The sequence below is a fragment of the Parasteatoda tepidariorum genome, chromosome 9 (assembly GCF_043381705.1).
Source record: "Parasteatoda tepidariorum isolate YZ-2023 chromosome 9, CAS_Ptep_4.0, whole genome shotgun sequence".
Classification (NCBI taxonomy): domain Eukaryota; kingdom Metazoa; phylum Arthropoda; class Arachnida; order Araneae; family Theridiidae; genus Parasteatoda; species Parasteatoda tepidariorum.
Window position 1 is genome coordinate 57,442,620 of NC_092212.1, and position 15,441 is coordinate 57,458,060.

At 31.0% G+C, this 15,441-nt stretch overlaps 1 protein-coding gene across 1 annotated transcript in view; it reads left to right on the top strand.

Annotated features, from left to right (window-relative positions):
• The window catches only part of LOC107439410 (snake venom 5'-nucleotidase), an 18,026-nt gene extending 2,588 nt beyond the window's left edge, over positions 1–15,438 (top strand). The window contains exons 2-9 of the mRNA XM_016051998.4: positions 3,093–3,230; positions 5,304–5,517; positions 6,965–7,153; positions 7,939–8,136; positions 9,655–9,918; positions 11,531–11,692; positions 12,694–12,897; positions 14,753–15,438. Coding sequence (XP_015907484.2) covers positions 3,093–3,230; positions 5,304–5,517; positions 6,965–7,153; positions 7,939–8,136; positions 9,655–9,918; positions 11,531–11,692; positions 12,694–12,897; positions 14,753–15,120 — 1,737 coding nt within the window. The 3' untranslated portion in view covers positions 15,121–15,438. The remainder of the gene's footprint in view (positions 1–3,092; positions 3,231–5,303; positions 5,518–6,964; positions 7,154–7,938; positions 8,137–9,654; positions 9,919–11,530; positions 11,693–12,693; positions 12,898–14,752) is intronic.
• Positions 15,439–15,441: the final 3 nt, after the last annotated feature.

Below are 15,441 nucleotides of genomic sequence, written 5' to 3' on the forward strand. Positions count from 1 at the left end.
AAACCCTTTGTGTTTAAAATGTAGGAAGAGAGCCTTCTGAAGCAAAATGAAATAGAGTTTGTTTTACATTCTGTATGATAAGTAAACACATGTTCATACTTAGCAATGGGAAAACATATATTTCTGTCGAATGGTTCTTTTGTTTTCTAATTCTTTGAAACATTTTTTAACAATACCAGTGCTTCATGTGAGGGGAGCATTTCTAAAATTCAAACTCAACAATGACCCATGATCGATTGGAGCATTTAATGCTCCCTTTTATTTAGCAAGAAATGGTGATAAATATGAACAATAAAAATGTTATTGAAGAGTTTAAAACACTCATTCCTCCTGAAAGGTGTATGCTTTTGTAATGTTTTACATAATAGTAATTATGAATAAATTTAGATAATTATTTAGAAATTCCAGTTTACGTTGTTCCATGATTTTTAAAGTTCAAAATTTTTAATGATATTCTATAACTTATAATACAAATATATATGATGTGAACGTTTGTGTGTTATTGTACAAGTGTTGGTCCTACCTTAAAAATTTTCTTACAATTTTTTTCGGGGGGAGGTGTGAGACTGACACTACCTTTAATCACCCCCTAAGTAATAAATAAAAGATCACGCCTGTGTATTGTGTACTTATTAACATCGTTTATTCTTTTTTAACAAAAGGGACGAATTAAATTAAAATAAAATAAATATGTAAGTAAATAAATTATACTTTCTGTAGTTAAATTTCAATTTATTTATTTATTTACATTTATGAATTCTTTTCACCACAGATTTCCTGCTTAACAATTCATATAGCGTAGATATAGTGAAATTATAATAATGTATAAAAAGGCAGTCACTTTTTATTTATTTATTTAGCAGAACTGAGAATATTTTATTGCATTGAAATAAAAAGTGCAAAGCTATTTTACAATGTAACTACGATGCATTTTTAAAACTACCATGCTAATAGAAGAGAACTTTTTTATATTTAAAATTAGCTTAACTGATGGGGCCCAATATAGGGTAAAATTAATGGTTGAAACTGCCCTCAGGGTGACTAAATGTAACAATTGGCGATTAATAAATTGACGATCAGTGGCCACTCTATCTCCACTTTTCTCGTTGAAATATTTTGAAAGTAACTTTATTTTCTGCTTGATTCTTAAAATCTTACTTTTAGAAATGAACCTTGAAGTTTTAACCATAATTTAAGAAATCTCTCAAAGGTTTCATATTAATATCAACAGTTTTTTTAATTGTTTAAAATGTTCAATTTTGTTAAAAATTGCCACGTGTTTTACAAAGTGGTCACTATTGTAAATGCAACAAAAATACCATGTTCAAACACAAGACCTTCATCAGTGGTGTTTGGACACTGATAAAAGTTCTTCATTATATAACTTGTCTTGAATCTTCACTGACTTCAAAAAATAGGAGAATGCAAATAAAAGTGGACTCTTAGTCAGTAAAATAGCTGCAAATTCACTGCAGGTAGTAGTACCTGGTCTTATACTGAGAGCAGAGATCATCAAAATGAAGCTGACGATGTTAATCCGTTTCACATTTGCATTTTTAGTAATTAAATAATTTACGGTGTTCACACAAAAGTGTTTTTGATCACACAAACAATTCTATCTTAATATTAAGGATCACCTGGTTCTTTTTAGCACTACTTATTCAATCGAGATCGACGAGACGAGAGGGATAAACTTAATGTATTAATCAGAAAGAATATACAAGATATTATCGAAATTTATAATCTAAATAAGAAGACAAAAAATAATAATGAATTATTTAAAAAGATATTATGGAAACTTATAATCAAAATAAGAAGATGAAAAATAATATTGAATTATTTAAAAGCAATTTATGAAGTCATAAAAAATTATAAATTAAGATTTAAAAATTAATTAAATCAGAAGATATTGTAGTACTTCTAATTTGAAGCGCATATATATATATATATATATAGCGTATTTCGCTCCTCACGAAAACCAGCTATTTCAAGGTATACTACCAATTTTTCCTCATTTCCGTATTACTTCAGCCCTGGTTTGATGTTGAAAATTAATTTTTACTATTTTCACAACGAAAATTAATTTTTACTTATAAATCTAGTGTCTTTTTTAAAATTAGGTCTAGCTGAAAATAGTAACTAATAATTTAATCTAACTAATAATTTTAATAGTAAAAGGGTTATCAGTTTTCATAAAAGCTACATTGTGAGATAATAGTACACTACTAAGAAGAAGAATTAAAAAAAATAAAAAAGCATTAAATTTGCGCAGGACCAGGCTGGACTGCGAGGTCCGCGGCAAAGCATTTTACGGAAAAATAGAATAATTCAAAATTCCATTAAAGTAGCTTTAAATTCATTATAACTGATGAAATTATTTTTTTCTTCTTCGAATTTTATACTTTTAACATTTCTATTGGTTATCATCATGTCACAGGGCTGCACTATTCCTACGCTTTTCGGTAAATTTTCTTCGATGCAGTAGACTCCAAGTTTATGTTATAATCTATGATTCTTTGTTTTGTAAATTTGATTTAAAGTTATTTTCTACACTACATGTAAAGGATTTAAAGGTTTATATGAAGCAACTCTTTGCTGGCAAAATTATCATATATTCTGAATGCCATAACATCAATGCCATAACAAATGCTGGCAAAATCATCATACATTCAGAATGCTATAACAAATGCTGGCAAAATCATCATACATTCAGAATGCCATAACATCAATGCCATAACAAATGCTGGCAAAATCATCATACATTTAGAGTGCCATAACAAATGCTGGCAAAATCATCATACATTCTGAATGCCATAACAAATGCTGGCAACATCATCATATATTCTGAAAGCGATAGTTTTAAGAGTCTACCGCTCTGTAGATTGTTGTAGTTGGCAGCCTTTATTTTATTTAGGTTGAAGTTGAGGGATTTAAGGTTGAAGTCCCTCACTTAAATGATCATATAAAAATGCTAAAATACATTTTTATTTTGTAATTTGATGATTCTAGTTAATATGACTAAAAATATAGAGACCACTATATCTTCAAGAACCTAGATACTGCTATTTTATCCAGCTGCACAATTTTTTTAGGCTAAAGAAATCAGATCAATGGATGAGAATGTATTATACCTAAATGGTGGTGATTTCTATCAAGGTACTGTCTGGTATACCCTTCACAGATGGCAAATAGTTGCCGATCTAGTCAATATGCTAGGTATAGATGCTATGGTAAGATACTGAGATTCTGTATATATTTTTAATTATATTTCTATGTAAGTACAATAGTTAGCTTTTTCATATCTTATAAAATGGCTGCATGCGTCGATTGTTATCATTGAAAAATCTAGTTTCAAAACGAAATCAACATTCAATCCCCCCAAACAGATTCTCGCTTCAAAAATATACCTGTTAACTTTTATCTTTTTGAGGATGATGTTTCTTTCCTAAATGGTGGTTAACCCTTTCTAAAACCGTAGTAAGTATACTTACCATCAGTTTTTAAAGTCCGTGTTAACTTTTCTACCACTTTTACTTTAGGTTTCCATTTGTTAATAACTCCAGCTTTGTCGAAGTGCGTTTGAATAAAATTGGCAACCACTTTTAAATATAAGAAAACGTTTTGTAAACTTTTAAAATGCATATTTCCTTTTGAAGTTTGTAGCATTTATAAAATTCATTTTATAAATAATGAAAAATAAAAGTGAATATACTTATCACAAAAAAAAGGCATTAAAATTTAAATTTATTTCTTATAAGCTAAATGAGTTTTTCTTTTCTTAAATCAATTACTATTCTTATACGAATTTCAATTCCAAAAGTTCTTTAATTTACCTTTAATAGAAATAAATGGCCCACTGGTTAAATAACAGTGGCAGTATAAAGTGGGTATTTCCTTTTGTTATTTACCACTCTAGTTATAGAAAGGCACTTTAGTGCCTTGATTTCAAGTATTTATATTCTTAATATATTTTGAGGGAAAAAATCTTGTTTATTCACACAAAATGAATGACAATAATGAAAAACTTAGGTTACCTTCCTCTACTTTTTCGAATGAAACCTCTCTCTTAGAAAGACGTTAGGTACAAATAAGGTTTAACTATCTAGAATGATTCTGCTTTGATAAAACTCAAAAATATACCACAATACCTTAATTCATTGGGTTATAAGTTGTTTTAAACCTTTAATAAGTTATTTTGAACCTCACCACCTTGGTAATAAGTCGTTTTAAACCTTTAAGATACTTTAACTCCTTGGAGTACTTTAAAATGCTGTTTGAACTAATGTAAGAACCAAATCATTTAAAATACATAATACTGTATTTTTGCATAAATTTTAAAAGCATAAAACAACGTGGTTACTCCTTATTAATGTGTATTAAAAAAAATTAAAATATTGAGCATAGTTGTCAACTTGCTCCACTTTGCAAAAAAATATTTCTAGTGGTAACGAAATTTAAGTAATTTTTAGTTTAGTAAATTTTGTGAAATAATTTTTTCACCACTGCATATCAAATATTAAAAGTTATTGCTGTTTCGTGGCGACACTTTTAAAAAGTAGGCGTAATTATCCTTATTCTACAAGTCATGTTATTTAATTCGCTACCAATTTATTAAAACTTGTAAGCTAGTTGGCATCTCTCCACTTAGTTACAGTTATTTTTCACTATTAAAAGTGAAAGATAATAATTAATTTTTGGATTTAAAAGAGTGGAATGAAGGATTAACTGGAGGAAGTTTTTGGAAAAACTAATAAACTGGTAGCAAAATTTCTAAACGAACATTTGAAAACTCAACTCTCTACTATCAATTATTTTTAAAAAAAATATTTTCGTAATATAATCACTGCCAGGAATTTTAGTTCTCAGAATATTACATTGAAAACGCAAAGCAGTGAGCTTTAAAACATCCTTTCAGAAACTTAGTTACCAATTTCTTAGTTTTACGGGGTTAGTTTTCTTAGTTTTAATAATAATCACAAAATATAATTTATCATTTAACAGCATTATCAACTTATAAAAGCCTAATAATATACAGGGTTATTCATAATTCCCTCCGGGGTTTCGAAGCGTTATAGTAAAAAAACGAAGACGAATATGGCAAAAAAGAACATATCAAATTATTCCTAAAGTATTCAAGTTTTAATTTAAGCAGTTGCCGGTAAATGGCAGTAACATGTACCATTGAAGCCAGTTGTAGTAAAGAAAAATGGCGTTTACAGGCGGAGGGAATTATGAATAATCCTGTATATAGATATTTTTATTCATTTATTGAATTTTTGTTCTTGGAATACATTATTTTGCAGTCTCTCGGCAATCATGAGTTTGACGATGGTCTTAAAGGTCTTTTTCCTTACCTTCAAAATCTAAAACCAAAAGTAACTGTATGCAATATAAACGCATCTAAAGTTCCAGAATTTGAAGAATTAGTTACACCTTCAACAATAATTGAAGTAGGAGGAGAAAAAATTGGAATTATAGGATATCTAACTCCAGAAACAAAATTTCTATCGTCAACAGGTAAGAAGCTCTTTTGAACACATTAAAAACCTAAATTAATTTTCTAACACAATTATTGTAAGGATCTAAAAAGTGCTTTTTTTTAATTTTTTGTTTAAAAAAATTCTAAATTGTTTTTTTCAAAGATTATTTTGTTTTTCTTCTGAAAGATATATATAGGATGGTTATTTTATTAAAGTTACCGTATTTTAACCAACATACATTCTGTTCCAGTAGACGGAACTTGGTACATTGACTAAAAACCGGTGTAACCACCAGAATTTGGAATGCAAGCATGCAAACGCCATATATATATAAATATATATANTATATATATATATATATATAGATATAGATATATATATAGATAAATATAGATAGATAGACGATAGATAGATAGATAGATAGATTCACAGAAGAGCCATTACATTATGACCACAATGGGCTCGCCCAGCTTTTCATGGTTTCTCGCCCAGGAACAAGGTTTTCATGGGGCACATTAGGACGCACAATCCTCATAGAACAATCTCTGACGTCTGTAAGCTACTTGAGCATAGTTCACCCATTCATGGCAACAGTTTTTTCCTGCGGGGGATGGTGTTTACCAACAGGATAATGCACCATGTCATAAAGGTCGAATCGTCATGGATTGGTTCAAGGAACATTCCAGTGACTTTCAAGTCATGTCTTGGCCCCCGAATTCACCTGACCTTAATCCAATGGAGCATTTGTGGTCCTACTTGGAAAACCGAATTTGTGCTGCTACGCTACCCCCTCGCAATGTGAGGGAATTGCAGGACCAGTTGGTGAGCGCTTGGTACCAGATACCTCAGACTACCTATCAGCACCTTGTGGAATCAATGCCACGGCGGGTGCTAGCAGTTTTGAAGGCAACAGGTGGTTCTACATGTTACTAGCAGTGTGGTCATAATGTAATGGCTCTTTGGTGTATATTACATATGGGGTTTATGCTTGTTTTCAATATGATTTCATTTGAAAGCCACTTTTAACATCTACCTTGCACTAATAACTCCACAATTTAGAAATAATATTTATAGTTCTTCCGTAACAGCATTATGCAAAATGATTTTATGAAAATAATAAGTGGTTTTTAAACCGCTATGAATTGCATTAATACCATTTCTTATGTTGGAAAAACAATGTCAATCGGCCAAAACTATTTTTTAAATACAGACTTCGTTTTACTCATGAACCATATCAAGTATTCAACACCCGTCGACCTGAATGGATCATATGCAGGTCTGAACTGATAATTAGCTCTAAGGTCTAATTTTTTATTTATAAGGTACCGTTCGTTCAGTTTCCTTTTGTTAACTACAACATTAGTTTTGACCCCCAAGTGCCCGCCATTAAAAAAAAAAAACATTAGTTTTGAAACGGCATTGTATCGGGTCTTCAAATCCAAATATGAATGTCATATAAAAAATAAATACTATTTTCAACGTAGGTGATTTAGAATTCGAAGATGAGGTTGAATGCATTAAGAGAGAAGTCAGAAGATTAGTCGACGAGGAAGGGTTGAATAAAATAATCGCTGTCGGACATTCCGGATTCGTTATTGATCAAAATATTGCCAGAGAAGTGCCAGAGATCGACATTGTTGTTGGAGGACATACAAACACTTTTCTTTACACAGGTAATTTTCTAAATTAATTATTTCGAAGCACTAACTTAATCAGCAGTAAATATTTTTTGTTTTGTTTTTAAATATTAAAAAATTTTACGCAAAATCTGTGTCACTTGTCACAATCTATTTCATTTGTATCAGTATTTAAAAATGATATTCATTATGCCATGAGCTAAAAAACTTAAAATAAAATTAACTTAAAAGTTTATGAATTCTGATAGGAGGGAATAAAATGCACGGTTAAATTCGCTGTATGGTTTTAAGTCTTAATCTTATTTTCTGAATTCTGCTACAAATAAACGATAATGATAAATTTGAATGTATTTAAAAATAAAACATTTTTGATTGTACTTAGGTTTTTAAATGGTTATAACTTCAAATAGTTCTTTTTTGAGATGATATTTTGAAATCGATTACAGAAAAAGTTAAAATGGATTAATCAATTAAAGAAAAAGCATTGAATCTTTGAAAATCTTATTTAACCCTTTGCATTCGGAGTTCCTTCAACAACTAAAATAACTTCAACAATCACTAAAAGTTACTAAAACAAAACTCAGCGTATGCATATTTACCTTTTAATACCCATAGATGCTCATTTTAGTCCATGGAAATTTTGCATAGCTAAAAAAGCATCTTTAAAACTGTGCTAACTGTTTCCAACAATTGCAGCAAAAAGAAATTTCCAGACAAGATAGAAAGCGTTTTCAGATTTTTGATTAAACATTTGCTTCTTGTAATACATTTGTTTTTAAGAAGTCTTTGGTTAAATGTAATTAATTTACTGTTCTATTTAGGTGTACCGCCATCTGTTGAAGAAGTGCAGGGCACGTATCCAGTAGTCATAGAACGAGAAGATGGATCAAAATCTTTAGTTGTTCAAGACTTTGCATTTGGAAAGTATTTAGGATATTTGAAAGTAATATTTGATGATGGTGGTGAAATTATTTCCTGGGAAGGAAATCCAATTCTGTTAGATTCATCAATAGTGGAAGGTACTTTTCATAAATATTAAATCATATGCTTGATGAAATGAAATACAAATGCATTTTGGAGTGTGCGGATCGCACTGAATAATAATAAAAAAAATTCTATGCAATGATTTTGAAATTTAATAAATCTAGCGTCAGAAATTTGAGTCCTATAAAATAAGGAATAAGATTAATGAAATAACATTTAGTTGGTAACTTCTCCCACATAGATGATTTTTTTAAACAAACATTCAAAGAAGTGGGGTGATTTTCCTTACAATTTCATTTTTGAATTTATAAATTTATTTTAAATGGTTTTGTCTTTTACATAAAATTATTTCAAACTAAATTCTCTGTTAATTATGCGATAAGTTATAGTAAATAAAAAAATATATTTAAACTTGTGTTCACATATTTTCCAACTATATAAATATTATGGGGAGGTAAAACTTTTCGAGAACTATTAGAGACAGCTCTCGTTTACAGAGAGATTGAATGCTACGATTCTGAGGTGCTCCGGGGGGGTTATTCATCCTTTTTTGTTTGTTTTCTCGTTTTACTTTTCCCTCTCGTTTTTACTTGAAACATTATTTTTTGCACCTCTTGATTTTAACAATTAGCACACTTAATTTAACTTTGAATACATTATGCATAAATAAAATCCCCCTTGACCTTATAGAAGCGTTACCACATACGAATTGTATATATTCAATTCGATCCCTGTTCGAAATCAAGTTAACTTGCTTTTTATTTATTTTGCCTAATGGTAAATCCAGTTGGTAGGTTTAATATTTCCGGACTGTTTTTGCCACAGTTTTGCCAGGAATGTTCTTCCGTGGATGACGGAATACAAGTTATAGTCCCAAGATTGAACTAACCATACGATGTTTACAAGATGTCCTAGACTCATGGTACAGGGGAAAGTGTTACAGCTTCTGTTGGTCGGAAGTGACATGGAGCACCAAAGGTAGAAGACTGATTTAGCTTCATAGTTTCACCTGGTAGCATTAGCTGGGCATAATGGAATGGCCTTCACGCCTAAGGTGGCCCTACCAGGAGCTGAGCTCCCGGCGTACTTCGCCCATTCCGCCCAGTGACACCCCCTCGCCACGGTGAGGCAGCTAGCAGGATTTTGAACTAAATGTAGAACTGCTCAGGCTCCGCCCAAGCATATTCTAAACTGTATCGATTTTAAGATCGTCGAGGTTTTTTCAAAACCTCATCTGTTTTTAGACTTTCTGGACATTTTTGGACTTGTGGATTTGGTCTAATTGGGATGGACCTCTTGGGGACAAAACAAACAAACACAAGATGTCCATATAATGCAAATGTAGGTTAATTTTCCTAAAATTCCCTCCAAGAAGGTTTGATTGACTTTATTTTTGACTCGGCAGTTATTTTGTCTTTTGAAATGAATCTAAACTCATGTGTATACGGAGATGATTGTTACTTGCTTCAATATCATCACGGGATCAACGGTGATAAATATAATAAATTGCTATTTTGTTATGGGTTGTGTTTTAAAGCATTTTATTATTGCAGATGAAGAAACAGTGGAAATGTTAAAACCCTATGGAGATGAGGTGAAACGACGAGTGCGCCAGTCTGTGGGTCAAACTAATGTCTTGCTAAAGGGTGATCGATTAGTGTGTCGCATGAAAGAATGCAATTTGGGAAATTTCTTGGCCGATGCGTCTCTCAGCTACTTCATTGAGCAACCCACAGAAAAAGGATGGAACTTTGTAAGCATCGCTTTGTGGAATTCTGGAGGAATTCGGTCGTCTATAGATGAAAGACTTAACGAAGGTAGTTCGGTAATTTTTGAGATTTAATTGCACAACTTTGAAAGGCATTAAAAGAATAAAAACAATAAGTTATATTATGTCGCTACACTGGGGAGCAATTTTTCTTCCGCTGCGTGTGATTTTAGAACGGATTTTAGAAATTTTCACGTCACTGATTTCAAATCTGTTATCGGTTGCTCTCTACAAGCTACAATTATTAAACAACTTAATAATTTTTTAAAAAATCACTCGAGAGACAGAGAGTCTCCACATCTCTGATACTTAGGGCGTGATGTTAGAAAGGATGCTATAATACATTCCCGTCATACGCCATTGGTCTTAAGTGATATTTTCAAAGGAGCAGACAAATGTATACGCATGTATATAAACGTATGAATAGTTTATAAGCTTAAACGGGCAAAAAATAAACTATAGCAGATATGTCATTTTGAATTTTGAATTACTGTAGTTTCTGGAATAAAACTAATTTCAGATTTGAAATTCTCACACCCGAGATAGGTAAAATCAAGTACTGTATGAATGCAACAAAAAATTTTGTTCCCCAGTGTAATCCATATGCTCCCGATAATCCATTAAGGAGAGATTTAGGAATGCTATCAGTTATGCTAATCTCAATAACTCTTCTCTTCTACGTGTTTAAATAATAAACGAATTTTTAAGAAAAAATTTTTTTTATAGCAAAGCAAAATTTTAATATTAAAAAAAAATTAATATACACTAAATTACTAAACTACTAATATCTACTAAAACGCTAAATTAAATATTTTAGTCAGTTTTATTAAGAAAAAAATAAATATTTCCAGAATTAAAATCATAACTTTAAGAAATATCTGTTCCTGAAAATCATACTTTCTTTATGGATTTAAAAATTGGCAACACACTACAAGTCACCTTTTTTCTACTCCAACTGTTCCGCGTTTTCAAATGCATTTCGAAAACGCATATATACCAACGCCTTTTTTTTCCAGCTTCATTTCTTATTTTCCTACTGTGAGTTAAAAACATAAATAAACAGTCATTATATATGTTTTTCAAATAAAAATCATGTACGAACTCAACCAATTCGCGGTTTTAAATTAGAATTCACAATATAAAAGCATCATTAAAATAAATGAATATATTTTTTGGCTTTAAAAATTTTACTTTTCGTTTTCGATATTAGTTTTACAGTTTATGTAAAAATATGTCATGGATGTCCCACGTACAACAGTATCAAAAACTTTTTAAACCCTCTCTTAATTCATTTCAATTACTGAATATCTGCTATTTTTAATAGATTGTATGCTTTATAATTGGCCACAATAGTTATAACCATCCTGAAATCTTTCAGTGAATATAACATTAACAGGTGTCTGTTACATACTTGTAGTAAGTTAAGTAAAAAAGTTATCAACAAATCAACATCCGACTACAATCAGTTTATTATTTGGATAACCATAAACCATCACATTATTTACACTATTTATAATCTTCAGTTTTTCAGTCGTTCTCATTTCACTTAAAGAAACTATTCTAATTGCCACTTTTCTATTTATTATAGCTATACACAATGCTGTGCATTATCATAAAATATTATTTTCACATATATTAAAATATACTATATATTTTGTAAGGTAACATCACATTCGAAGATATTTTGTCTGTTGCTCCTTTTGGTAACACCATGGACGTGGTACAGTTAAAAGGAAAACACCTAAAGCTCGTTTTGGAACATTCTGTGAAAGATTACGATTTAGATGCTTTTGATCCCCCTGGAAGTTTTTTACAAGTTTCAGGTATCTATATATATATATTTCTCTTACACGGCGACAAAAAAAAACCTCATTACAACTCCCCGAATGGCAACGCTAGAAAACCGACCAGTGATTGCCGCTAAAAATGTCACATGCCAAATCTAGCAGAAGTGGCTCAACATATAGCGCTTTTAAAAACGGAAACTGACATAACCAGAGAGAGCATTCACATTGTAATTTTTTTTTAAAAAAGTTGTTATATGGATTTGAATGATTGTTCTGAATTCTTAGAATTTTGTGCATTTGCAATGTACGTAAGTTAGTAGCGAGCGAAGCGAGCTTGGTTTGCGAAGCAAACCATATAAGATTGCGTAGCAATTTTCGGGGGTTGGCGATCGTTAGCGAGCTGGGGGCGCAGCCCACTAGTATAGTGTATAACCTCAATTTTCAATAAAATGTAATTGACAATGGTTTACTCGTATTTTTTAGCTATGCTAATCTGATCAACGTTAACCATATTGCAGAATGAATTATAAATTCGCATACTGGCAAAATTTTCTGATAAATTTAAAAATGATAAACATATTGTTTTTTTTTAAATAAAAAATTATCGATAAATAAATAAATAAAATTTATTGAATTTAAAAATAAAAATGTAAATACTCGACTTTTTTTTAAGTTTTTATTTCTCAAGAACTATTCAACTAATTTCGTTTTAATTTTGGATTTTGGGATGAAAAACACATCCTTGGAAGATTTTCAGAGATTTTTATACCTTATGTTTCAAAAATTGTGAGACGATTACTAAATTAAATAATAAATAATCAGTATTTGTAGGAAAAGGTAATTAACTTTGAAAGAATTTATCACGTGTCATCTTCCTACTTGCGAGAATTTTTGGATTTGCATGGAAACTGTATTTGAAGCTTGAAGATGATTTAATAGTTGTTTCATTATAGGTTTCTGGTTTTTTGATTTACAGAATTCATTTTGAAACTGTATTTCAAGCTGATTTAAATTTCTTGATAGTTATTTCATTATAGGTCTCCGGTTAGTGTATAACGTATCACAACCAGCTGGTTCAAGACTTGTTGAGGCTTATGCCCGTTGTGCAGATTGTAGGATTCCACAATATCTTCCAGTGGAAGACGAACAGCCTTATTGGGTAGTTATGAATACCTATCTTGTAAAGGGTGGAGATGGGTTTGATGCTGTTCCACAAAACGCTCTGGGCAACAGAAACACCGGTAAGATATTTTATTATAATCCTATTTTTTATTAATACTTATGTGCTTTTATTTTTTTTAAAAAAAGAGCAGTCGTGCTTCGGATAATTTATTATACAGAAATGTTCATAGATAGTCAAATTTGTAGCGAAAGTATCAGACTGAGATAGGTGGTACATCTATAGATATAATATATTTAAGGGTAAATGCACAGTTTTACCACATTTTTTTATATCCATATGCATCCCTGCATAAAAAGGTGTGTACTTATGCTGTCAAAATTTTCCTGTAGACTTTATATTTGTTTTTATTTAAATCATAGTAATTTTTTATTTTATAAACAATCATTTCTGTTCAATTGAGAAAAAAGACCAGTTGGACAATATCCCATCAAGTTCTATTTCAAGTTCAAGTTGGACAATTTCCCATCAAGAATCTTTTAAGTTCATTAAAGTGGCTATAAACTTTATGCAAACAAGATTAATACTGATAGTGAAATCATTTTACTACCATTATATTCTTTACGAAAAATGACCCGTTCTAAATCAATGACAACAGGCACTGACAAGTTAATCCATTGAAGATTAGTTTCAAAGAGTTTGCTTACTTGTTGTTGTTATAGGCCATTAAAGCAAGGGGTGCGATTGTTCTTGTTTTCCAGTGGCGCCATCTATGGCCGTAGATTCGACTTCTGCCACACCCGTTTATAGGACGTACATCCATTCATTTATTCACAGATCGTAATTTTGACCTGAATCAGAGAACGATCGATCTCCAATTCCCCCGTCATTCATAGTAACCCGTGAGGTATAATTTGTAATGGGGACATGGGAGCTTTGTGACCCAACAGATTTAACGTGTCCCAGTTACCATTTACTACACTGGGAGTTTTCGAACTGCTGTTCTNCTGAATCAGAGAACAATCGATCTCCAATTCAGTAACCCGTGAGGTATAATTTGTAATGGGGACATGGGAGCTTTGTGACCCAACAGATTTAACGTGTCCCAGTTACCATTTACTACACTGGGAGTTTTCGAACGGCTGAAATCGAACTCCCGTTCTCACAAACATAAGTCAAATGCCCTACCAACCAGGCTGTCCCGGCCAGTTTGCTTAAGTGGCAGAATTGTTTGAAATATGGAAAAATGAATTATTATTATTTAAGAAGGAATTTTGACGTTAAGAGGAAATTGAATAAGATTTGTTATATTTCACTCGAACTACTTAATAAATCATTGACCGAGTTCGGTGCTATAGACAGGATTGCCATGGGTGTGACTGCAAAAAGTAGTGATATATTTCAAACAACAAAATATCTTCAAAAAGTAGTAACTGATAAAATTCAAAATTTTATTTTAAAAAAAATTAAAATTATCAACTATTTCTAACATATTTTTTTTAGTTTGCCATTGAAAATGATTGCGAAGAATATTTTTGCTTTAACTATGAATAATTAGAAATGTTAGTCCCAGTGGTAGTTACGATTGAATACTTAAAGAGATAATAAATAAACACAAATAAATGGANAAATTATCAACTATTTCTAGCATATTTTTTTTAGTTTGCTATTGAAAGTGAATGCGAAGAATATTTTTGCTTTAACTATGAATAATTAGAAATGTTAGTCCCAGTGGTAGTTACGATTGAATACTTAAAGAGATAATAAATAAACACAAATTAATGGAGTTTCTACTTCTTTTAACATATACTGTGACATCCCTGCATAGTGATTCACTGCTCTGTTGCACAGAACTCTCCCAAAGATGTATTCTTATGTAGTTTCAATAGAAAAATAACAAAATAATAATCGATTGTTGCTTTGCCTCTTTGAACTAAGTCAGCTTTCAGAAATGAACTAAATTTTATTTTTTCCAGATGAATTAGACATTGATATTATAATCAAATATGCTCAGAAATTGTCTCCAGTCACGACAGGCTTAGAAGGAAGAATTACAGTTATCTCAGCAAGAGACAATTTTCAAATGCCAACCACCGAGCAGACAGTTTCGAGCGTCGATGAAATTACTACAGAATCTTCAATACCTGGAGACATTGCTGAAGAAGTTACAATGCATTCGATTCCAGACGGATCGTTATTAATAAATCCATCCATCGGCAATATGATGGATACATTAGAAACAGGTTTAGATAAAGAGCGCACTGGAATTGAGACTCTTAGCAGTAAATTAAACAATTTAAGAGACAGTGTGCGGACAGTTGATATACCACGAGTAGGAAAGTAATCCGAATTTTGAACTTTTTAAGTCAAAGATATATAAATGATAGCATTCATTTTCGATACTCAAAGTAATTTGACATGACAGATTATTTAGTTAATTCTGTAACGGGCCGTTTATATCTAGCAATAATATATTAATATAAATTTTGGATTGAGCTTGAGTTAAGGAAGTTCATTTGGCTTGTTACATCAAATTTGATATTTATCACGAATTTTTTGGGTGATATGTTTACTATCACTCATTAGAGGCTATTAAAAAGTAGGTAATGATTTATAATGATTTATATTTCTTTTTAAAAATAAAATTAACTTCTGAGAAATTTTT